This window comes from Eublepharis macularius, chromosome 1, assembly GCF_028583425.1.
Source record: "Eublepharis macularius isolate TG4126 chromosome 1, MPM_Emac_v1.0, whole genome shotgun sequence".
Classification (NCBI taxonomy): Eukaryota; Metazoa; Chordata; class Lepidosauria; order Squamata; family Eublepharidae; genus Eublepharis; species Eublepharis macularius.
This window is the reverse complement of record NC_072790.1, coordinates 108,225,837-108,252,246: the sequence shown is the minus strand read 5'-3', so window position 1 is coordinate 108,252,246 and position 26,410 is coordinate 108,225,837. Positions and strand designations below refer to the sequence as shown.

The 26,410-nt window shown below is 39.5% G+C and overlaps 1 protein-coding gene across 1 annotated transcript; it reads right to left on the bottom strand.

The window, feature by feature from the left end:
* Positions 1 to 4,734: 4,734 nt before the first annotated feature.
* PKIB (cAMP-dependent protein kinase inhibitor beta) lies at positions 4,735 to 10,618 on the bottom strand. Its single transcript, XM_054971712.1, has 3 exons — positions 10,576 to 10,618; positions 8,152 to 8,316; positions 4,735 to 6,796 (listed from the first exon to the last, which is right to left on the bottom strand). Exons 1-3 carry the CDS (start codon positions 10,616 to 10,618, stop codon positions 6,711 to 6,713), a joined length of 294 nt encoding a protein of 97 aa, XP_054827687.1. The 3' UTR covers positions 4,735 to 6,710.
* Positions 10,619 to 26,410: the final 15,792 nt, after the last annotated feature.

The window sequence follows — 26,410 nt, the reverse complement described above, 5'->3', positions numbered from 1 at the left end:
GTTGGTGGGGACTCATACATACCCCACTCATTGGGCTGAGGGTGGCCTCCAGGCTGGAGTAGGCCTAGTGGGAGGTGGCCTCCAAGCCATTGGCTCACTGGGAATTTTCCTGGTTGGCTTAATGGCCAATCCACTCCTGCGTCAATGGAAAACTATGCCACAGTAAATTGGTCAGACTTTAAGGTGACATAAGATTCCTGAATTATTAGAATGGTGTACATAACATGAGATATTCTGGGCCATACTAAAATTCATCTGTCTAATAAACTGAGGTAGAACTGTAGCTATGCATCAGTTAGACTTGTAAGCATACATTTAAAAAGAAAGCTATAGTGGACAAAATCTTAAGAACCAATTTCTCCACAAATCTCTGCAAAGGTGACTCAGAAAGCAAAATGCATCAGAGATGAGCAAAGCATCTTTAGGGAGATTTTCCCTTTCTTATAATGTCGTTGAATGACACATGAATATTGCAGCAATTTGAACGCAATGTTGTATACCTGGTAATGATTATAGTAACTTGGATACTGAAGGTTAAACAAAAAGTAGGAAAATGTTTAAAACCTCGAGACTGTTTTTATGATGCAGGATAGAAATTACTTTACAGCCAGAGGCTGTAACTGAAATAATCCATACTGATAAAAAATGTTTTCAGTAGAACAAGCTTTCCTTTTTCCCCCCAAGCCAATTTCCTTTCTTAAAATATTTTGTTATATTCAAAGAAATACTTAAAGGACTGAGACAAAACTCTTTTAAAAAACAGAAAGCTCTCCCACCATGTTCTCTTTTTTTGCCATCTAACAGTCGAATCCTTGCAGAATTATTACACTCTAAATTCATTTATTTCAATGAACTTAGACTGGTGTGAGCCTACCTAGGATGGCATTGCCAGTTTCTCAAGGTAACATCAGTCCTTGAGTTACTGGATCTCTCTGCTGCCCAGTTTATTTTTATTGAGAAACATTTGCAGGAAGAAAGTCCTTATCGATATATTGTCGAAGGCTTTCACGGTCGGAGAACGATGGTTGTTGTGGGTTTTCCGGGCTGTATTGCCGTGGTCTTGGCATTGTAGTTCCTGACGTTTCGCCAGCAGCTGTGGCTGGCACTTCAGAGGTGTAGCCCCAAAAGACAGAGGTCTCTCAGTGTCACAGTGTGGAAAAGATGTTGGCAGGTCATTTATATCTACTCAGGAGGGGTGGGGTTGGGCTGAGTCATCCTGTAAGAGTTTCCCAGGGTGTGGAATGCTAATGGAGGGAGGCTTCACTGTATCCTGAGGAGGTTCTTTTGCATATGGATTGGTGCTTGATGTGCTAATCTTCTCTGCAGGGCTATTGTCGGGTATAGAGTGTTTTGTTAGCCTGGTGTTTTTCAGAACTGGAAACCATGCTCTATTCATTCTTAAAGTCTCTTCTTTCCTGTTGAAGTTTTGCTTATGCTTGTGAATTTCAATGGCTTCCCTGTGCAGCCTGACAAAGTAGTTGGAAGTGTTGTCCAGTATTTTGGTGTCCTGGAATAAGATACTGTGTCCTGGTTGAGTTAGGCTATGTTCAGCCACTGCTGATTTTTCAGGTTGTCCAAGTCTGCAGTGTCTTTCATGTTCCTTTATTCTTGTCTGGATGCTACGCTTTGTGGTCCCGATGTAAACTTGTCCACAGCTGCAGGGTATACGGTATACTCCTGCAGAGGTGAGGGGGTCTCTACTGTCTTTTGCTGATCATAGCATCTGTTGTATTTTTCTGGTGGGTCAGAATACTGCTTGTAGGTTGTGCTTTTTCATAAGCTTTCCCATCTGATCTGTGATTCCTTTGATATATGGCAAAAACACTTTTCCTGTAAGAGACTGTTTTTCCTTAGTTGTTTGATTTATCCTGGGTTTAATTGCTCTTCGGATTTCATTTCAGGAGTAGTCATTTGCCTGAAGTGCATGGTTTAGATGATTAATTTCCTCATTGAGAAAGTGTGGCTCACATATCTGTCTTGCACGGTCTACTAATGTTTTCATTATGCCTCTTTTCTGTCGAGGGTGGTGATTGGAGTTTTTGTGTAAGTACCGATCCGTGTGAGTTGGTTTCCTGTAGAACTTGTGACCTAACTGATAGTTTGCTTTGCGGATGACCAAGGTATCCAGAAATGGGAGTTTTCCCTTGATTTCTTTCTCCATTGTGAATTGTATGTTCAGGTGGATGTTGTTGAGATGGTTCAAAAACTCCATCAATTCTTCCTCACCATGGCTCCAAATGATAAATGTATCATCCACGAACTGGAACCAGACACTAGGTTTGTGGAGTGTTGATTCTAGAGCTGCTTTTTCAAACTGTTCCATGTAGAAGTTTGCTATAACTGGGCTGAGAAGGCTCCCTATGGCCACCCCATCCATCTGTTCAAACTTCTGTGCCGGGCCTGGCAGGCACAGGGAGGTGGCAACGAGCCACCTCCCCTCAGAGGGTGGGGGGTCTGGCCACTCGCTGGTGGCACCCCCCATGTGCCTGCCCACCAGACCAAAGAAGAGTGCGCTGGTATTCCCTGCGACGGCAGGAATGTGGGTGATGACGGTGGCCGCCGGGACTGGTGGGCACGGGGAGGTGACAGCGAGCCACCTCCCCTCAGGGGGCAGGGGGTCTAGCCACTCACCGGTGGCACCCCCATGTGCCTACCCGCCAGGCCAAAAAGGAGCGCGCTGGTATTCCCAGCACAGGCTGGAAAGCGTGTACTGGGGGTGGCCACCGGGCCTAGCGGGCATGGGGAGGCAGCGGCGAGCCGCCTCCCCTCAGGGGGAGGGGGGTCTGGCTGCTTGCCGGTGGCACCCCCCATGTGCCCTTCTGCCCGAGGTTGGTAAAATGAGTACCCAGTTTCCTGGGGGTAAAGTGTAGATGACTGGGGAAGGCAATGGCAAACCACCCCATAACAAAAAGTCTGCCAAGAAAACGTTGTGATGCGACATCCCCCCCTAGGTCAGTAATGACTTGGCACTTGCACAGGGGACTACCTTTACCTAAGTAAGTACATAAATAGATAAAAAGTCATAAGAAAATATTGTCTTAATCTATGATTAGGAGTTCTTAGGTCACCCCCAGGCCAGTCTAGTCTCTAATGAATAGATTGGTACTGAAGAACATGGAAGACAAATATTCCTAGTATAAAGAATAAAAAGTCACGGGAGGAGGATTTGAGAATGAGCTTGAAATAAAAACATATATATTGTTGCTTTATTTAAGAAACTTTATCAAGGAGAGCTCATGAATATGAGATGTGGTTAGGCTTGAGATTAGCAATGCACTCAAAATGTTGTTACTCTCTTTAAGATTGTACTGTAAATCCAGAAACTGACCTATGGAAACAGATTAGTCCTTCATGTGAGAAAACATACAAAATGTTATCTATGGATTCTCCAGTAACTGGAGCAAGCTTAGCCTTATCTTTAACTGGAATTGAAAGCAAGATTGTCACATTGCTCCAATCGGGTATCTATGTGACATTGTTTTAAATTACATGTCCCATACTAGATCCAATACCTCTACTGACCTTCAATCTCCTTGCTCTTTCATATTCCTACAATGCAAAGCTGGAAAGCATCTTACAATATGTTAATAAACACACAGTAATGTCTCGTTTGTATGAGCTACTGTGTGGTGCAGACCACTACGCAGAGAGGGAATATTGCAGCTATAGCATGTTCATACACCTGTCTCCAGTGTAGATTCCAGCTCTCAAAGTTCAGCTGGTGAACTTAGTCCCATTCCTTTCAATTGAAGGAGCTTTACTGTCTGCAGGGGACAATTTACTTCTAATGGGTGCAGACTGCCACCTAGTGTTTAGAATGATCATTATACAGCATCAAAATATTTTCTGCCGCAACTAGCATTCATGTATTGTGTGTGGAGACAAGAAAGTAATGATTCCAGTCTTTGCCTAAAGACTTCTATATTTTAAAAATTTAAGAGGACATGTCTGTAAACTCTGGTTCATAACTTTCAGCCTTGGAAAACAGATGCATCAAACATAATAAAATTTAGGACCTCAGATGAGCTTGCGAAGAGTTCACTTGAATTTCTTAGCATGAAACGTGACCTGTTGTTTGAAGGAGATTTTGAAAAGAATGTTAGCAGGGCAGCAAGGCAAACTGAGCGAGCACACAGGCAGATGGTGGCAATTCTACTGATATATGGCAAATGGTTTCTGTCCCCAGTGGTGATGCATGTTGGGAGACAGAATACTTTGCTCAAGTGTTATTGTGCAGTGATAGAGAGAAGGGCACCTTGCCATAGGATGTAGCTGGAGGTAGGCTGGGGTTGCATGGCACAAACTCCATATAGAGAGAGGCAACGTGAAGCTGGGGCTCAGGGTGGAGCTGTCATAAGGCTGCACTAATAAATGGGGAAATTCTGCTCCACTGCCTTCATTTTCAAATCCCATTATAGCAAATAATGACATGTCCAGTATGCAGGCTTGTACTAGCAATGCTGAACTGCCTTTAGGTCAGCACTGGACAGAGAAGGGTACTATGTGCCTGCAGTGTATAGTGCAGACACACTCCATCTAGTGGCTTTCCTGGGTACAGCCTGTCCTGTTTTGCCTCTACAATGTCCTGATTTATCAGCTTGGGAGTAAAACCACAGGTTTCGTTGATAAAGCAGTCATCGTGACCCATCCAAATATTTTATTCCTGGTACAATTGGCTCATGGAATAATTGTATGAAGAAGATTGTAAAAATAATATATGCAGCATACTTTAAATAATACAATCTTTATTATAAAACATGGATCTGTCCTTTGGTACAGGCAAGATCAATGAGAGAGGAAATGCTTTAACTATGATGATTGTAACAGGACCAGTGATTAACCAATAACCCCACACCCTAACTCATATGGAAAGCTTGTGTTCTGGAACCCTGTGAAGATGTGAGTGACAAAAGATGCAACTGAGCAGGAGATGATAAGAAAGTTCATTTTTCATGAGGAAATATACCTAATGTAAAACAATTTACAAATGTCATGAGATTCCATTTAAAAATGTACGGATGAACAACCTGTCAAGATCACTTAGGGCCAAAGTACACAAAAGCAGAAGCGTTTGGGGCGGGGGGGGGGGAGCATATGTCTAAACCTTTCCGAGTCACAATTTTCAAATAGCCCACCACCTATTTATTTTTACTCCCGGGGGAAAATTTCCCACATTCATGGGCTAAACAGCATTGGGGGGGGGGGGGCGTTTTGATCAAGAAGATGGCACAGGGGGAGAGTTATATTCTGGCTTTGTCTGCTGTAGCTCCCTTCCCTCCACCCAGTTCCATGTCAGTAAAAAAAAAAAGTTGGGAGATCTAAAAGTTGGCTGTCCTGTGTGGCATGCAGTTTGGCACAAAAGAGGTCAAATATGAGAAAGGGGGAGTATAGTGAAAGGTATTTCAAATTCCTAGGAGCTCTCAGTAAATCCTGATATTTTGAAAGGATGAAGATAGCGCATTTTTCATTTTTCTCTGTGCAGTTGTACATCTCTAGCAAGAGATCAAGTCCCAGAAGATCTCCATCAGCTTTTAAACAGGTGACGTTCCATTTCTTTTGAAGATCCAACAGCCTGGCCCAGCACAAATACAGTGTGCTCTAGATTCTGTGAAAATAAACTTCGATGTCTGGGAAGGGGAATGGATACAGAAAAGGTTACTTTTTTAAAAAGATCCAATCAATAAGAAGGGCCTTTCCAGAAAATAGCATATGTGCAGTTGCTATGGAGAATCCAGAGGTCTTTCCTCTGTTTCAGGACATCCCAGTTTTACAGCTCACAGGATGCAGTTTTCTTGCCAGGAAAAGGGATTCCCACCACCCAGTGCATCTGTCTCTATTGTTATTTCTGTGTGGAGTGTGGTTACATGAGAGCCATGGGATTCTGCTTATAGCATCCTTCCAACATCCTTAAATGCTGGGCTGGATTCTAACTCTTTCGGCTGTCACATTTCTCCGTTGCAAAGAATGGTCTGCCTTTGCAAGAGCCTCCTCTAGTGGTGGAAGAGTCTGTGGTGTTAGTAGAAGTGTCCAGAGGTAAGTGTCCAGCCCCAGAACAGTGGGCTACTAGGATCCAGCACACTCCAGCATATTCAGGATTGTTGGCGGCTTTATTTATTGGTGTGCTCCTGGTCACTGTACAACTGAAGCAGGGGAGTTCTCATGAAACTCTTCAAACAAGTGGTGGACAATAGCAAGACAATGTCCTACTATTCCATTACCTTTTGCCCATTTAAAAACATTTGGTTCTTTCTAAGGTGCCTCTCCCAGGATTTATATTTGTTTTTAAAAATGTGATTGACTGGCTACTCAGTTTCACCATGGTAATCCCTGCATACATTTTGGATATTAGCTCTGGACTGAGTCTAATAATTTTTGTAATTTTTTTAAAATCTATTTTTATTTATCCCTGAAAAGATCTGAGTAGGTATTTTTGTTGGGTTGTGCTTATTTATGTACACTGTTCAAAAGAATACGGTGGAGCTGATTTCATTACAGGATAGAAAACAATGCTAAAACCTTAAGAGATACTCTGGCTCATCACTGATTGATTTGTACACAGATATTTTGCTATCTGATGGACTGGGTAACATCACAAAACTCTTAAGTAGCCTCCCTTCTCAACCATTACAAATATTGTGTCATTCAGAGTCTAGCACAGATGAGGAGTGAAATCTGTTGGTAGTCACAGCAAGCCAAACAATCCTGAGACATTAGGAGTCCATGCCTTTTCCTTCTGTTTCTTCTTTTTCCATTGCAGTGTTGGAGGATGATGTTTCTCCACCTTCAACCCCTTCACCTGAAGAGATGTGTATATGAAAGACAATATATTAGATGCTCATGGAGCAGCTGGGTCACAACATTAAGATCAACAGTACTTCAAAGTTATATGGCTTTGTAACTGTGCATGTTGATTTGCCTGCACAAAGTTTAATCTGTATGCAACTGCAGGGACCACCTCTCTGAAGTTATGTTCCAGTGGAGTAGTTGCGTTTCTCTAACCAAAGTCTGTTTATTGTGCCCTCTTTAAGCTGGTACGGATTGCCTTTGCCACTCCCACACATACTCTGTGGCAATGTCCACATTTTGGAACAGCCTTCCTGGCTTTGTTGGACAGGTACCCTCTTTGTTAACCATTCATTCATTCATTCATTCATTCATTCATTCATTCATTCATTCATTCATTCATTCATTCATTCATTGTCCATCTTTCTCACTAAGACTCAACAAAGATTACATAAGGTAATTCAATACAATCAACAGCTGAGACACTCAATAAACAGCAAGATAGACTGTAGTAATTTGAAAACAAATAGAAATCTAATACAGAGCTGAAACATAAGCAATTTAATAGGACATAATAAATGACAGAAACAGCCAATGCATAGTATTATAGTTTACAGTCCCTGTCCTTTTATTAAAGCACCTCTTTGAACCATTTCCTTCAAAACAGCCCTATTACCTGTGTATGAAAGCCCTTCTGAATAATTTGGTTTTGCACAGTTTGCAGAAAGCCAGGAGAATGGGAACTTTCCCAACTTTTTCAGGCAGGCCATTCCATAAGGTGGGGGCTACTACAAAGAACGGGCAGGTATGGGCAGCTCTTGATTTTGCCCATTTGTAGGGTGGCAGCCGCAGAAGACTGTGTTCATATGAGTGAAGCTGCCATGGCAGAGTATACAGAGAGCAGCACTCCCACAGATATGTGGGTATGCAAGGCTAAGCTTTTCAAAAGGGCTTTTGGGCCCATGTTTAATTTTATGTGGAGTATCATGACAGATAGTATGGTTACAGAATGTGTGTACTCTGTGCTGCAATTATTTTAAATTTTTAATACTTGCTATAATTTTAAATGTGTGTTAGCTTTTTTGAGTCTGCTTGTGGAGCTAAAATGTGCCTTGAAAAAATAATTAAATGTGTAACAGAGCAGTTCTAAGAAGGGTCACACCCTTCAAAGTCCATTGAAGTCTGCTTAGGATGGCACTGTAAATTATACAATACTTTTTTGCTGGTTGTAGATATATGAACTGGGCAGCCATTGCACGTACTTATAAAATAGACCACAGGTTTCATTCAGACCAAGTTGCACAGTCACTAAGAAGTACCAACCAAGCAGGGTAACTCCTGGCTCTCAAGAATGGGTAGGTGTATTACCTTCTGACATGGATAGTTCTGCTAATTTAAGTGGCAGTTCTGATGTGCCAGCTCCAGCGGCAGAAGAACCCAGAATGTCTGGTAAGGCATTTCGGCGACCTGCTCTTCCTGAGGCTGCAAAATCTGTGACCACAGGCTCCACATCAGTCATTTCTGACTTCTTTCCTCATAGCAACATCTGCCAAAAAGCACACAGTTTAAAATAAAGTTCCTCCATTTCTATAGCCTGGTGTCAGAACATGAAGTAATACTGTTATTTAACAGAAGAATGTAGTTTGTCTTTTGAACACTGAAATGTCAACTGACTGAGAAGGTTCTTCCTTAGTAAATGTCACAGGCCTCAATTTTACAACATTGAAACTTTATCCCAAGAATCTCTTTCACTTTTCCCTCTTCACCCTCCCCCTTCCTCCCCCTAATTGCCTTTTCTCTCTCCTCCTCTTCTGTATTTGACCAGTCTCTGTATCAGGCATCTGACGAACAGAACTTGATTCTCGAAAGCTTATGCTACAATAAAATTGGTTAGTCTTAAAGGTGCTACTGGACTCTTTTTATCTTTGTATTTTGACCACCAAAACATAATGGATGTAATAGAAAAACTACAACATTAATCAACAACACAAAGAAAGTCACTTGTACACTTCCTGCGAGTATACTTGGAATGAATTCATATTCTCTCTCTCTCTCTCTCTCTCTCAGTAATTTGAGAGCAGTTTTACCAATCAATAGGAAGGGCATTGTACTGGATTGTCTTGTCTCAAAGAAGCATTTCATGCACTGTTTTAGGTTGAAACAAACTCATCCCAGAATTTGAGCAAGTTGTAAAAAAATGTAAGGATAATGATACAAGTGGACATTTAAGTGCTGGACGGAAGAGGCACATATAGTGAAATATAGTAAAAGTGATATAGATAGTGAGATATGATTTTGAAATATTAAGATGAGATACATACAACATTATATCAATATGTGTAACAGGTTCTCTGATTTCCCAGCTCTCATATTTTTAAAATGTACAGATATGTCTTTCCCCTTATACCTTCACAATGGAAAGAGCCAGAGACTTACTTTGTAAAGAAATGAAAACTGGGAAACCAGAGAACTGACTACACATAGTATTATAACATTACAGCAATATAACAATATTCGGTTGCCAATTGTTTAAAAAACCTCCCAGTGGCTGTGGGTGGGACAAGGACAGGGAAAGAGCTGCTATGGGGCGGGCATGCACTTTCCCACCTATGTCTATCTAGTCTTCACTCAAAACTTTCCCAAAACCTCACAGCAAAGCAAATATGAGAAGGATCAAAGGAAAGCCAAGAAAACCCTTGCCAGTTCACAAATGTACCACAATGCTGGGGAGAAGTAGGGGGGGGGGAATCCACTTCCCAACAGGATCCAACCCTGGGCAGATTACTTGTGTAGAAATGGCTACAGCCTGAAGAACCTACTCAATCCAGGAAGCAATTAGCACCCAGGTGCCTGTTTCCAGCAAGCACAATCAACAAGTGGATCAAAGTGTCCATAGCTTTTAATTTAACTGGATTAATTATATATTTTAAATTTATAAGCAGGATTGGTTGGTGAGGAAACCTTTTAAAAAGAATAATGAATAGATATGTTTTAGGAGTTGATGACAAATATGGTTGAAATAAAGACTGAACCTGCAAATTATGATACTCTGTATGTGCCATGCTATTTCTAATGTTCAATGTTCTCATGGAGAAAGAAACTGAGACGCTGTGAATAGGATCAAAAAGTAGCACAGCTCTAATTAGTATCTTCCTTTGCTGTAATGCTGTTAACATTTGTTCGCTGGTGTTCTTTCCCCCCGTTTGTCAGCTTGTGGTCATGTTCTGTGCAGCTGGACTTTGGCAGAGAGTTCTTTCTGTCTTGTTAGCTTTACAGAGAGCAGCTCAGTTTCATTTAGTTCAGGCAGAAAATCTTACAGGTGTTTATTGCTGTTTTAGAGATTATCTTCATTTCAGACCATCGCTGCCCAATTATGCTGAAAACACTTACCATTTATAAATGAATCATTAACCAAATCAAGTCAGTAATAAATAGTAGCAGTTAGTGTTAGACTTGGCTTTTAAATCTTTGGTACATATAGAAGTCACACCAAGGGTTTTTGGAGGTTTTTTGTAATCACTTTCTTTTAAAAACTGAAATGAAGGTTTTCACTACCAAACTGTGAGTCACAAAAAGTGGGCTCAGTAATTCGCCTTCAGCTATGAGAACAATCAATTTTTAATGACACTTCCTGATTTTTACTAAAAAAAATTTCTTTTACAAAATACCAGGCTTGACATAAGCTTAAAAATAAAAGGAAGTTGCCATAATGGGGAAAATGTTTAAGGCATAGTGTAAGATTTGAAAGATAGCTTCTGATATTTGATCACGATAAATATGTACACGTTGTACCCTCCCTCCCACTGCCATTCATTATTCTTATGAGACTGGTCATACTCGGTTAACCTAATTCATGTTAAACCAAATGCAGGTTCAGATCCCAATTTCATTTTGACCCAGCTGTGGCTCTAATGCTTAGGTCAAACACTTGCAGGGATACAGTAAGGGGAATGAGATCACTTGTTCTTTTTTAGAGATCTGTCAGCAACTTGTCCTGTTATCAAGCCTAATTGGGGAAAATGAGTCACAGGTTCAGAGTTGAGTTCATCTTACTCAAGTAACAAAAGAGATTGTCTCTTGAGCATTATCATTACGGTCTATCTCAGGATCAAAAATTGTTCATAGTAGGCTGAAGGGAAGGGTCTTCTGATGAAAACTTCAATATGTCAGTGTGCCAGCTCTTCTTGTCTCTATTTCAGTTAATTCTTTTATGTTCTTTTCAGATCTCCTTTTTCTGTCTTTTCATCCTTCTCTGGCTATATGGAGCCAGAGAAATGGGCAAACCCCTCACACTTCCCTTTCTGCTGGCAACAGCAGAATGGGAGGGAAACCGGAAGCTGCTCCCCCCCCCCACACACACACACCTTACAGTCAGGGTGGATAAAAATCAATGATTTTTTTTAAAAAATCAAAAAAATCGGATTTTTTAAATTTAAATCAGATTTTTTTGATTTAAATCGGATTTTTTTAAATAAAATGCTTTTTGAGGAAAATATATTACCTTCCAAAGGTTATTCCATCATGAAATAAAGATTAGTTTTTAATTATGTAGAATAAGGCTGTATATGTTTAATTTTTTTGGTAAATAAATTCCATTAATCCATTCACAATGTCATGCTCTTCCAGAGGTTTTTGTAAGATTATTGGGCAGTTTCTCTGCCTACAAGATATTATCACAGATGCTTGGTTTTGCAGTTCTCAAAACTGAATTTGTGTCAGCTCAGCAGAGATCACATGCCTCTTCTTCACAGCAAAAATGTTATAACATGAACAGAGTTGAGAAAAAGACCTTAATCCTATTGTTCTACAAACCTATGAAGACAGAATCAACCCCTCCAGTGCTAAGTTTCAAGAAGTTCAGTGAATAGGAACAATATTTTTCTGATTGTTCGGAGTGGAATAGATCTGCACAAGAAGAAACTAAGTGTGAGGAGGGAGGGGCAAGCAGTACAAAATGAAAGTGAAACTTTTTGAGCACACTACTGCACAAGTCTTTGGATCTTTTGTGTGTATGACCTGAGGTTTATCCATTCTTTCCTTGGAGGAAAAAACCTATAATGGCAGCAGGCCGTAAAAGAGACCCAGTTTGGGAATACTTTAATGAAGTTCCTTTACCTATCGGTAAGGCAGGCATCTACTTGCATATTAAAGTTATACCAGCAAGAATTAGTCTTTATGTAGAAAACTATGATTTAAATCAAGCCTTAATGACTAGTGATTTAAATCGTGATTTAAATCGTGATTTAAATCAGTTTGATTTAAATCAAATCCACCCTGCTTACAGTGCTCCTTTGCAGCACTGAATGAACACACACCTAGTGTACATCTGACTAAGAGACCCGTTGCACACCTGTGACCCAGCATGGGTCAGGTGTATTGTGTAGTTATGCTCTAAGTTTAAGGTCCACACATATAAGCATATCCTACTGCCTGGAGATGCATATTAATAGTTCACTTGGAAAACGAAACAGTTCTCTGGGAAATGTCGTATGGCTCAGAAGCTTTCCCTTTACACAGGAGGTGGATTGGAACAGCATTACTAGGCTTGCCAGCCCCCTGCCTTGGATGGGAGAACCCCCACCCCCACCTGCCACCCCTCTCAGCCCCATTCACCTGGCCAGCAGGGGGGAAAAGGCTCTTGGGAAAAGAAGCAGACGTGTGCACTCCCCCGTCATACTGGAAAATGGTGTGATTTTCTGCCATGATGGAGATATATGCATGGGGGAGGTGAGTACCCTGCATCCCCACTTTCGCCTCTGGGGGGACTTGGTAATCCTAAGTATTACTATTTGTCATTTTTAGGCTGACCCTTTCTGAAACTTTCTCTTTCTTGTAAAGAACTATTCCCCCTGACTCGTTAAAGAGAGGGGTAGTTTACATATGCCAAAGGAGGGTTTAACAGGCCATGCAGGAGCACCATTTCAGTTTTCAATGGGGTGCGGGATACTTGGATATATTTGAAACGATACTTGGATGTATTGTAATATTGTTTGGATTGTTTCTTTACAGCTCAAAATAATACTGCAATAAAATCAACGCAAGTCAAACAGTCCCTCCCCCTTATTTTCTCTAAAAAATGTATTTTAAAATTCTTTTTGTGTGTCTAGTACAAAATACTACCTGCTTATAACAAAACAGCCAGTTTTTAGTATCAGTGATCTGGATGCTCTTGTGGCATAATCATGTCTCAGATATTTTTTGTTTTCACATTGGTTTTATGATTTTACAGTTGAATTCTTTTTATTTATTAGCCCCACTTTATACAGCTCTAAGAGCAAACAGTATTTTAGAGTTAGCAGTCCTTGTTCTAGGATAAGCTGCTGGTGTACAGGTGTAATGATCCACAGAAAACTGGAAAGTAACAACTGAGCAGAAGCACCAGAAAACTAGCCCATGGCAAAGTTAGGAAACTTGTTTTCTTTTCTAACTTGAGCAACTGAATTTCCTTATGGCAGCACAGATTCACTGTAGCAGGGCAAGGACAACTACTTTATACCTAGCATCCTGCCCTGAGCCTGTAAGCTAGTGGAGCCAACGGTGTTTCTTATTATCTATTCTATTCAAAGAAACTTTGCTAGGTCAGAATTACATATTGTGGAAAGATAACTACATGTCTCAGTGAGGTGCTGTGCCTTAGTGATTCCTAAGCATTATTAGACAGTGTGACTCAAAGGAACACATCCACTACATGTTTAATCAAAAGCCAAATTCAGAAACTACATCTCGTCCTTGGAAAAACACCTGCCATTGCTAAAATCAAAGGCAAATATACAATCAGTCACTGAATGTGCAAAGCTTATCAGACTAGCCAGACATGATTTTAGTGGGCAAAAGAAGGGTTCTTGAGGTGAATGAAACAAAGGCCATTTCCACATGCTGTTAAAGAGATGGGCCACTTACTGAATGCTGGTGTGTTTTTTTTACAAATTCCAGACGACTCCAATTTCAAAGCGGAAGCAGGCAGTTTGGCTTCCATTTGTTCAGCGTCTTTTAATAGGCACAGGAAAGAGCGGGAAATCCCGCTCTCAAAAAAGACGCTGAACAAACGGAAGCCAAACAGCCAAAGAATAACTAATTTACGTCATGTTTTTCAATGTGGAAACTCCCTAGTAGGTGCATGTCTACATCAGCAGACAATACAGCAGACAGTGCCTAGCAGAGTGGCGTATAGTTCCTGCCCCTATCAATGCATCTCTCTGCTTCTTATGACACACAGCCCAACAATCTGGCTAGAAAGCCCTCCTGGATAATTAAGTTTTGCACAGTTAGTGGAAAGCCAGAAGAGTGGTAGCTGTCCTGACCTCCTCAGTTAGGCCATTCCATAAGGTGGGGGCTATGACAGAGAAAGCACATGTGTAGGCAGCTGTTGATTTTGGCCAACTGCAGAATGGTACCTGCAGAAGACCCTGTCTAGATGAGCAAAGCTGCTGTGGTGGAACATAGGGGGAGAGACAGTCACATAGATACGAGGGGACAAGGACATGAAGGGCTTTGAATGTGATACTCATGACTAGACATGGGCACGAACCAAAAAAATGTAACCACTCTGCGGTTCGTGGTTCGGTGCCGACGACGATCCCGAGGTTGCGAACCACAACGGACATTTTCCGTTGCTGAACCGGTTCGTGGTTTGCGGTTCGTGGGGCGCAGAACGGCCCCCGTGGCACTTAGAGATCCCATATTCCTGGGGAGTGTTTTGCAGGCTGTCCTACAGCCATCACCCAAGTTTGGACAAGATTGCAAAAGGGATCTTGGAGTTATACCCTCTCCAATCCAAGACCCCCAGGAAACTCCCACAAAAATCCAAGCTCAATTATACTCTCAGTCTCTCTCCCCAAAGGCTAGCAAGTGGCAAGCAAGAGCTCTGTCCCACTCCACTGCTCGCTGAAAGTGAAACCCAGCCTGGGAGCCCACGGCTATTTATAAGCACAGGTCCCACTGAGAAACACAGGAGGTCTGTCTTTGGCCATCAGAGCTGCCTATCAGGGTTTGCCGGGATGAGATTGGAGTGCCCATGGCTACAGAACACCCCTCCCCCTCCCCTGGGTGTCTTCTCCCAAATTGTAACCACTTTGTAGCTCCGTGGTTGGAAGGAAGACCTGCCGATCAAGGTAAGATGGGCTTCCATTCGGGTTTCCAGGGCGACAGAAGGAGCGCAGACAGAGTTCAGGCATTCCTCTGGCTCCATTGCCAGGGGAATTGATTGCTGGTGCCTGACTGTGTGGCTTCCTGAACTGCGGCTGAAAGCACCAAACCAGGCTTCTTCTGAACGCAGGTTCGTTGGCCAAGGACAATCATGAACCGCCAGATCGCGATCACCAATTTCGTGAGTTTTTGAAGTTCGTAATGCGGTTCGTACCCATCTCTACTCATGACCTTGAAATGAACCCGGTAAGTGATGGGAAGCCAATAGAGTGACTGCAGAATGGGAGTGATATGCATGCTCCATGTAGCTCCTGAAAGTAAACAAGTTATAGTGTTCTGCACCAGCTGGAGTCTCAGTCAATTCTGAGGATTACAGTAGTCCAGGTCTTGACGTTACCATGCCATCAATCCAAGTGGCAAGATCAGCTGTGTCAGGATAGGAGGCCATATTCCAGGCTAATCTAAATTGTGATAAGGCCTTTTTTACAGCAGGATTACTTGCTTCTCTAGCATCAGCACTGGATCTAGTAGAACCCTGGCTGACCCAGTTAAGAACCTCTAGGCTCTTAACTGGGTTAGCCAGGGTCTACTGAACCCCATCAAAGGTTGGAAGCACAACATCTTTAAGATCTCTGCTTTTCCAACCAGCATCACTTCCATCTTGTCTGGGTTCAGTTTCAATTTGTTTGCTTTCAGCCAGTTGACAACAGCTGTTTTCTTGGGTCTCCTGCTTATATAATGCCAGTTTACAATACTAACATTAGCTGCCTAGTTTGAAAGCTCTGGTTCCTAGTTTTAAATCCTAGGATCCACATATTTGAAGGACAGTCTCTCCCCATATAGACCAACACGCCAAACTAATCTCAGCAGTCTTTAAAATATAGGCTCCTTTAGGGAGATCAACTTGGTATCCCTAAAACCAACAACGTTCTCTGTTCAACTCCCATCCTCTCTCATCCAGAGGAATTGTGAAAAACTCCTTTGCTGGTAAGGTTTCATAGATTATGTAAAATCATATTGTTCCAGCTAGCCTTTCCAAATTAGGATCTCTTTCCTTAGTGGCTTAAATGGTAATGGTTTGGGGGCTGATGGAGTTCCTTTTAAACTTGTATCTATTTACCCTATGTCATTGTTTATGGAAATGTCCTTGATACTGTATTGATACTACAGTACTTGATACTGATTGTACTAATCTCATACTGTGTAATTCGCCTTGAGTCTCAGTGAGAAAGGCAGACTATAAATGACATAAAATAAATAAATAAATAAATAAATAAAAGCAAGAGCACCATAACAAGACAACTAAGAGAAAAACTATAGAAACAATAAACTATGAATGAAAATGAATATAGAGTACTCATTGAAAATAATTCACAAATCTATCATTACATAATAGTACCACAGAGGCAGTCACCAACAGAGTCAAAACTTATAGAACAGCAGATCACAAATTGAACAAGATACTCAAGGTAATCCACATAAATCCAATAAAGAGCCAAGTGCCAAATTACAGAATCAAAGTTGTGTACTTATCTAACAATATTGGAATGATGAAAGTGACCAGTGCTTGTTCATTAAAGTGACAGTGTTTCATCAAGAACGTCAATAATGTAAATTACAAAGTTAAAGTTGTCACACAAATTCATAAATATTTCAACACTGAATTAATTCATGAAGAACAAAATCCAAAAAGGTCATAGAGGATAGGAATCCAAATTATCCTGCTTTGTAACTGCTACGTGTGTGCAGTTGAACCCACTTATTTGTCTTTTTGCCAACCATGTTATCGATAAAACTCTGCTCCAGTGCCATATTTCAAATGAATTATCTTTCTTCCAGTCAGTTTTCTTCATTGTCCAGAGATACAAGCTGAATATCCAGTACTGGTTGTAGCATTCTCATGGAAATCTGTTTAGTTGTTTTTTCAGCTAACTTTCATCCATTTAAGTTTAGTGTAGAATCAGAATAATAAATAAACAAACAGGCACATCCCACAGGTACAAAACAACTCCACAGTGGCTGCTTAAGATTGTAGAAGACAACTGTTGAAACCAGAGCAGATACTATCAACGTCTTTGGCTAAATTTCATTGTTTTCTCACATATGGCATGGGTACCCATCAGATATAATCTCACCATGTATTCTTCTAATATACAATAATGTATCTCCATAATGTAGTCCTGCTTTAATGATTTAAATGAAATTATCAACAGACAAATCTGTCTCACATTAGGGTGACTCACCATGAAATTCAATTTGAAATGCAACTCTGATTCCAAGTAACCTTATCATTAGTGTTTCTTTCTGAAGTCCGCTAATTCGAGTTAACCATGTCCAGATACACTGCTGCAATAAATCTCCTTTGCATGTGGATATTTTTAGATAGCCTGCAATAGCTGTTGCAGTGTACTATGCAAGACAGGCACGGCAAACTTGGACTATTCAATCCCTCTTGCCTTTGAGAGACCAGCTCATAGTTGATCTTAAGGTTCTGCCAAAATTAGAAGCTATTGTAAGAGACCAATGTATAGTATGAAAATGGGACAACTGCAGTCTTGCCCACTTTCTATCATCTCTTTCCTCTTCCCATTTCCAAAACCCTGCAGTGCTCCCCCTGTACTGAAGCAGTAATGAATTTAGTATCATCTGCAAATTCAATAAGAATTCCCTCTATTCCTTCATCCAAATGTTAAACAGAACAGGTCCCAGGACCAATCCCTGAGACACTCCCCTTGTCAATTTTTTCCAAGAGGATGAGGAACTATTAACAAGCACTCTTTGAAATAGAATCTCTACAGCCTGTTTAATCATGCCAAAATTGGTAGTTACTGTAGAAATCACATTGCAAATCTCTATATCTCTACCAGCAGCCATTGGGTTGTTTTTATACTTACCGTTGAGTCTAGAATTGTCATGAATTGTCCATCTAGATAACATAATTGACAATTTATTCTATTCTAGTGTTTTATCTTTCATCCTCTCATTTTTTCAGGCCTGATTTGTGGTGATATTTTAAAACACAAAATACAGTTGTAACTCCAGGCTGCCCAATATAGACGGTCAAAACACTATTAAAGGTTCTCAAGGATGTTGTCCCTTTAAAATTTCTTTCTTCTGGTTCCAGTTTAAGTAATTACTTTACACTCTCTTTGGTGACCAGCCATAGAATTCATGCATTAATTGTTAATTTCATTTTGGAAGCGGGGAGATAAATTTAGTACTGCTTTTCAGTTTTCAGGCTAAGTCTCATTTACTTTATTTTAATTTATTATGATTGTTGCAGAAAAGGGTTTACTTCTGACTAAACATATAGTCTTGTCCATGAGGATGGCCTTTGCTGGATTTTTATAGAGGTTATAGTGCTACATTAACTGCTTGTGAAACTCCAGTTTCAATTCCACTTGCAGCTGATTGTGGAAAAGGGATGGCTGAGAAGCACAAAAGTAACGGAGCAGGATGCGAGAAGACTCACAATAGTTCCAATCCATGTGGCACACATAAAGGGATTCAGGATGATTCATGGGGCGAGGGGGTCATTTTTCTAGAGTTCCTATAGCAACTGTAAAACATGCTTCAATTTAGAGAAGAAATACAGTAATACAGTAGATGCCTATGTTTCCTTCTATGCTTGGAAGTGAATCATCATCATTAGCATGATATATTACCTGATATATTACTTGAAGAGAGTAGCATTGAATTAATGGAATATATACTTATGATTCTTTTGTAATATCTACTTTTTTGAAAGAACTCATTGATACAAAGTGAACAAGGGGGATGTGACATTGAACCATGCAGAATTGATATCACACAGCTTTAACACATTTCTCTGTTTGGAATCTATTTCCCGCAAAATGGAGGGAATTTTTGAAATCTGCAGCATGAATCAACCAATTTTTCAGTTTGAGCTTGAAATTTTGCAACACAGAGGAAAAGAGGAAGAGGATTGGTCTATCGGTTACTGATGTAGCAGTGGCTCCCACTCTTTTTTGTATTGTAATTTGGGAGGGGCTGGATGGGGGGAGCTGTCTTCTTTCCCACTTCTCTTTTTCTCACAGCATCTTTTTTGCCTGCACTAGCAAATCAACTGAGGAGAAAATGATTTCTTACCCCTCTGTAACATATGCATTCCTCCTGTCTGGGCAAACATACAATCTTCTATTTTTCCCTTGGGTAAATCCAAATCTCTCTTGTATTTGCCTTTACAAACTCAGGTCTTGTATTTACCTTATCAAGAGCTTGCTGAGCTATTTATTACAGAAGTCTGGTGTGCAATTTATGCCTAATTATTTTAATGATAATATCTTTCTTCCTTTCCTGTCATTAAAATAATTTCATCTTTTAATTCTGCCTATTAGGTTTCTTTTGACTTCCATAATTATGTTTCTTTTCTCTGCTCCATTTGTATGTATAGTGCTTCTCTCCTCCATTCCTTCTCATTCTTCATTTCTTTCTTGTGGTGCCTTCAGACCTTGTCCCATTTGCAGTGAATTGTACCTCCACTGCTACACATGTATTGTCCCTATATTTCTTTCAAATTAACTTGTCATCATTGCTTGCCTTGCCCTATAACTTCATTTTTTATAGCACAGATAAAGAGCCTCTTAATTATTCTTATAGATGTCCCTAACACTCTATTTATACCTTCCTCTTCATAAAATGCATGTTGTGTAACCCACTGATAAAACAGTATAACCTTATACAAAGATTATATAAAAATAAAGCCTGGATGATATGCACTGTGCTCTTTGAAGGACACTGGATGAGGAAAATAAACTACCGAGAAACCTGCACTCCCAGAGATTAAAATCTTTACAGACATCATGGCTTTAGTGCTTACTGCACCAATCTGACTTTAATATGATTATATATTTTTAATGCTATTTGTATTATTGATGGGAGGTGCCAAGATGAAAGTGTATGGGATACCAAGTTATTAAATATCTTGGGAGCCATTAAAAAGATGAGGACTTTTAAGTCACCATCTTATCTTTAATATTCACAGAATTGTTTTAAAAATAACAAATTTATGTTATTGCACAGCTGGTAATTTTTTTAAAGAAAAAGTCTGGAGCCAAATATCATACTATGAAAAAATTCAGTAATGATTGTGCTTTGTAAACACAACCCGTTATATAACCTTCACATGATTAATATTATATTTTTGAATCAATATCACTGATTCAGGATGAGCAAGGAATGACTTTAACAGCTGAATCCTAAGAAGAGTTACATCTTTCTAAGCCAATTGACTTAAATGGATTTAGAAAGGTGTAACTGTGCTTAGGATCAAACTGTAAAGCAGCTCTTATTCTTGGAAAGGAAGAAAATGAGTCTGAATTGGTATACACTTGGAAAAGGTAATCCAACATACTAAGTCCATAAAATCAAAATAACTAACAATGTCATTGAAAAACTGGAAGAGTATATGCTAAAAGCTCACATTTGAACTATTTATAAAAGGCATTTAAAACTATTTTAGTATCAAAACAACTGGACACAGATATTTTATTTAGACAGGCAGAGAAGGAAGAGTATGATCCCATGTTCATTCATTTTTTCTTAAGTCAGAAGAACTCAAGGATTATCATCACAGAGTTAGTTCCCATTCAATGCCAAACTGTGGTTTGGTGTTCAATGAATGAAACACTCACTCTCTTTCTTTACACCCTCTTGCTCCCCTTGAGCCCTCCTAAACTACCAGGCTATCTGCAAAACATAATTTGCTGATTGGCCAAACTGGTAGAATACAGTTTGCTGTTTCTCTCCAAACTAGAATGGCATACCATCATCAAGTCTGAAGGTTTTTTCCCCCATAATAACAAATCATGGTTTGGCATAATATCTGTATCATCCTATAAATTATTATGACTCAAAGGACATCTTTTTGTAAAATGTATTACTATAATCCATCTTGAACGGTCTTACTATTTCCTACCCTATAATAATTCCAACATGTTTTGGACTCCTTTCCAACCATTAAGAGCTGCAAGAACCCTAAATATTTACATTGCTGTATCTCTGCTGGTGTAATTTCCATTTATTTATGCATTTAGTCATTTATTTAGCAAACTTGTATACTCCATCTATTCTTCCCTGCACAGACCCATGGCTGATACCAGCAATATATAAAATTTAAAAAATATATTAAATTAAAGCACATATTTAAAAAACAGTAATTAAAAATATAACTAAAACACAATTGAAATAGTTAAGTCACAGTCCATTCAAAGTGCCCTATAAGCCCTTTTTAATAATTCTGTCTTACAGTGTGACTAGAAGGCTCCAAGGGTAGGTGCCAGCCTCTCTCTTCAGGGAAGTTGTTCCAGAATAGCAACATAGCAAAAGAAAAGCAATGAATGGCTATTATAAACTGCATTTTAAAAAAGCGAAAGGACTTTTAGGAGATCCTGTTGTGAGAAGTATAATTGTCACATAGGTTCAAACCAAAAGAAAGATCCTTGAACCATGTGGACCCAAGGGTTCTGAAGGAAAGCACCAGCCCCTTGAACTGGACCTTGAAACAAATAGGCAGCCAGTGAACAGGATCAGGATTGGTGTAATGTAGTCCCAACAGGCACAGCCTACTAGCCAAGCGGATGCCGCATTTGGCACCAGCTGAAGTTCTAGTTTATTTTCATGGGTTGCCCCTTGCACAGCACATCACAGTCATCTAGCCTTAAGGTTATGATAACATTAGTGTTGCTAGGCCTATGCATGGCAATCCTAGGAGAAAGCTTTTTGGCATAGGGCATGGGGAGTATTGTGTAATGTAGCAATGTCTCTTCCAGGTAAAGACCTGAAAGTGACATTACCACATGGAGCAACACTCTAGGAATTCTTAGAGTTGCTTGCCACTCTAGGATTTCCTAAAGAGTCAATTTACATGGTGACATCACTTCCAGTTCTTCATGTGGAAGTGACATTGCCACACTGAGTGATGTTGTTCCCCTCATTTTCTCCTGCTGCTCCATTGAGGGACAGCAAGAGGCGCAAAGTGTGAGCAGGAGTTTGCCATCAGTGGGCAACTGACAAGCCTACATAGCATGGATAAACATGGCCAGGTCCAATGTCTGCAGGAATGGGGGCAACTTCAAAGCTAAATGAAACTATGAAAAGTGTTTTTGGTTATCATATTAACTTGTTTTTCTAACAGAGCTGGATCTAATACAGCTCTGAAGCTTTTGACTAAGTCCAATGAAAGTTGTATCTATCAATATTAGGAAGAAGTTTTCCCTTCAATGCAGACATCTTACCAACCAGCATCACCTTTTTCAGGTGATCACTTTCTCAGCCATTTGATCACCACCTTCAGATTGTACCTCAGCACAGAGATGGCAACTCCTAGCAATTCAGTCGAGATAATATGCAGCTGGGTGTCATCTGCATACTGATACCCACTCTGAAACTATCCATGGCCTTATTCAGGGGTATCACAAAGATATCCAACTACAATGCTTCCCTGATTAGTCTGTAATTAGAGGATTAGGTCAGATGCAAAATGCATTGGGAGTTCTATATTAAAGGCATAAAGATACCAACATGCATCTGACGAAGAGAACTGTGGTTCTCGAAAGCTTATGCTACAATAAAGTTGGTTAGTCTTAAAGGTGCTACTGGACTCTTTTACTATTTTGTTTTTTTTTTTGAAAAATTTTTATTGGGTTAGAATCCATTATTTCCACATTTACATTCAATTTTCCCCAATTTTTTCATCTCTAACCCCCTCCCTTTCCCCCCCCTTTTTGTTGACTTCCAACAGCTTTCCAACCCTTTGTCCCCTTTCCCTTACTTTTATTAGCTTCCTCTATCTAAAACAAATATATATTCTCCATTATTCTAAGCAGTACATCCTTAACTATTTTTAACATTATATGCCCAAACTGTAAGCCTTTGTTTCCATCTTAGATAAACAATTTATCCCAATTTTTCAATTTCAGGTATTTCTATATATCATAAACCATATAGATCATACATTCGTTTATATCAAACAATTTGACTTATTCTCTATATATATTACTCATTCTATCTTTTTATAATAGTTCTATATATCTCTCCTCACGTAGTCAATCAATTTGACCCATCTATATCTTCAGACATTCAGTTTGGTACAAAACTTGTCAGAAAAAAAAAGAAAATATTGTTAGTTAATCGCTCCTTATATTTAGTCCTTATAATTAATTATTTTCTCTATGTTCTGTTTGTTAACCTATATATATCTATATATATGTCAATCTATTAATCTGACTGCTTATTAATTCACATTTATCTCTTCTCCCCCCGGTAAAGTCTCCCCCCTCTACTTCAATACTTCAGTAGTTCTCAAACTGCCACAGTTTTCCTCCCACCTCCCATTTCTTCTCCAGGTATTGTTTCAGCTTCTCCCAGTCTGTGTTGAACTGCCCTGAGTCCAGATCTCTCAATTTTCTTGTCATCTTGTCCATTTCAGCCATATACAGCAATTTGTAAGTCCAATCTTCAATAGTTGGCACTTCTTGTACTTTCCATTTTTGCGCATACAAAAGTCTAGCTGCTGCTGTCATATAAAATATCAACGTCCTGTGTTGGGCTGGAATTCCCTCCATTCCCAAGTTCAGTAGCAGGAGTTCTGGGTTCTTATTAATTTGAAATTGTAAAATTTCACTCATTTCTCTTATTATTTCCCCCCAGTACTGCCTGGCTACCTCACACGACCACCACATATGATAGAGGGAGCCCTCATGCTTCTTACATTTCCAGCATTTATTAGAAGTATTCAAATTCCCTAGCGCAATCTTCTTTGGTGTCATGTACCAACGATAGATCATTTTATAAATGTTCTCTTTGATATTAATACATGTCGTTGTCTTCATTGTAGTTTTCCACAAGTATTCCCATGCCTCCATTGTTATTTCTTTATTAAAGTTTATAGCCCATTTCACCATTTGTGTTTTAACTATCTCATCCTCGGTATACCACTTCAACAGTACTTGGTATACCTTGGATATTCTTTTCTTATCTTCTTTAAGAAGGGTCTGCTCTAGTTCCGAATTCTCTATTCGTATACCTCCCTTTACAGAGTCCGAATTATATAAGTCTCTGATCTGTCTATACTGGAACCAATCGTAGTTAGGTGATAGTTCCTCTTGTGTCTTTATTCTAAGTTTGGATGCTTCAGTTTTAGTTATTTCTTTATACGTTAAACATTGTTGTTCATTATCAACAGCTCTCGGGTCTATCACCTCATATGGAACCACCCACAAAGGGGTTCCTTCTTGTAGATAAATTCTGTACTTCTTCCAGATTATGTATAGACTTCTCCGAACAAAGTGATGCAGGAACATCGAGTTGACCTTTACTTTGTCATGCCATAAATATGCATGCCATCCAAATATTTTTTTATATCCCTCTAGGGCTAATAGTTTCTTGTTCTTTAATGTCATCCATTCTTTCAACCAAACTAGGCAGATTGCATCATGATAAAGTCTCAGATTGGGCAGTTGCATTCCGCCTCTTTCCTTTGCATCTTGTAAAACTTTCACTTTCACTCGAGGCTTCTTGCCTGCCCAAACAAAATCTGATATTTTCCTCTGCCATTTTTCAAATTGTTTGGAGTCTCTGATGATTGGTATTGTCTGTAGCAAAAACATTACTCTTGGTAACACATTCATCTTAACTGCTGCAATCCTGCCCAACCATGACAAATTCAATCTATTCCATTTAATCAAGTCTCTCTCTATCTGAGTCCATAGTTTTTCATAATTGTTTTTGAATAGATCTATGTTCTTTGCAGTTAATTCGACTCCCAAATATTTCACTTTACTTGTTACTTCACAATCCGTTGTTTCCATTAACAATTGTTGTTTCTGCTTAGTCATATTTTTGCATAATATCTTTGACTTCTTTTTGTTAATGAAGAAACCTGCCAAGTCTCCAAACTCCTTGATCTTATCTATCACTCTTGGCATGTTCTCCAATGGGTCCTCTACAATTAACATTATGTCATCCGCAAATGCTCTGACCTTATATGAATAGTCCTTTATTTTTATTCCACGAATTTCATCATCTTGACGTATTTGTATCATCAGAATCTCCAATACTAAAATGAACAACAATGGAGATAATGGGCAACCTTGTCTTGTTCCTTTACTTATCGTCAATTTCTTGGTCAATTCATCATTCACCACAATTGCTGCAGTCTGGTCTCTATAAATTTCCTTAATTGCTCTGATGAATCTTTCTCCCAATTGTAGCTTTTCCATAGTGGCAAACATAAAGTCCCAGTTTAAATTGTCAAACGCTTTTTCAGCGTCAACAAAGAAGAAACCAACCTCTTTGTCACAACGCTTGTCATAATATTCAATAGCATTGATCACTGTCCTTAAGTTGTCTCTTATTTGTCTGTCTGGCAAAAAGCCTGCTTGTTCCTCCTCTATGACTTCCGAGAGCCACCCCTTCAATCTCTCCGCCAATATCTTCGCAAAAATTTTATAGTCATTGTTGAGTAGCGATATAGGTCTATAATTTTTCACATTAGTCAGGTCTTGGCCCTCTTTTGGGATCAATGATATATTCGCTTCACTCCAAGTTTCTGGAATCCTTTGATCCCTTAAAACCCCATTCATCACCTCTTTTAGGAATGGTGCCAGTTCATTAGCCATTGTCTTATAGAATTTAGCCGTAAGTCCATCTGGCCCTGGCGCCTTTCCTAGATTTGCAGATTGTATTGCCTTACTTATTTCCTCGTCAGTTACTTCACTATTCAACTTATTTCTCCAAGCTTCCGAGATTTCTGGAAGTTTGGTTTTCTCCAAATATGACGCTATTGATTCTTTGTTTACTTCTTTTTTATTATACAGCTTAGCGTAAAATTTATAAAAGGCTCTACTAATGGTAGCCTGCTCCAAATACGTTTTGTTATCTTCGCAAATTTTATTTATTATCTTCTTTTCCCTTTTCTTCTTCAATTGCCATGCCAGGTACTTCCCAGGTTTATTAGCACCCTCAAACGCTTTTTGATTCAGTCTTTTGAGATTCCACTCCAATTCTTTATTGCTCATTGCTGTTAGCTGTTCTTGAAGTATTTTAATTTCCTGGTATACCTTCTTTTTCCCTGGTCTCTTTTTTAGCTGTATTTCTTTGGCTTTTATTTTCTCCTCAATCTCTTGTCTTTTCTCCTCTTTCTTCTTTCTTGCTCTACCATTTAAGTCCATTAGTATGCCCCTTACAACCGCCTTGTAAGCATCCCAAACTTTATTGGTTGGTACTTCTTTATTCACGTTGTATTGTATAAAAAACTTTGTCTCTCTTCTCAGTATTTCCATATTCTCTCTTTCCTGTAACAAGTCCTCATTTATTCTCCATGCTTTCCTTTTTCTCTTTTTTCCAAATTTCCACATAATTGGGTTGTGATCTGAGCCTACCATAGGCATTATTTCTACCTCCTTAGTCCATAATGCTAAGTCTTTTGAGGCCCAGATCATATCAATTCTTGATAATGTAG

Bases quoted from the DNA above. Each gene is read 5' to 3' on its own strand.
- PKIB (XM_054971712.1), bottom strand. From the start codon at position 10,618: ATGACCAGTCTCATAAGAATAATGAATGGCAGTGGGAGGGAGG. The intron at 8,317-10,575 runs GTACAACGTGTA...TGTTGCTATGAG, and splicing joins GAATGGCAGTGGGAGGGAGG to GAAAGAAGTCAGAAATGACT. The intron at 6,797-8,151 runs GTAATACACCTA...ACATCTCTTCAG, and splicing joins AGAACTATCCATGTCAGAAG to GTGAAGGGGTTGAAGGTGGA.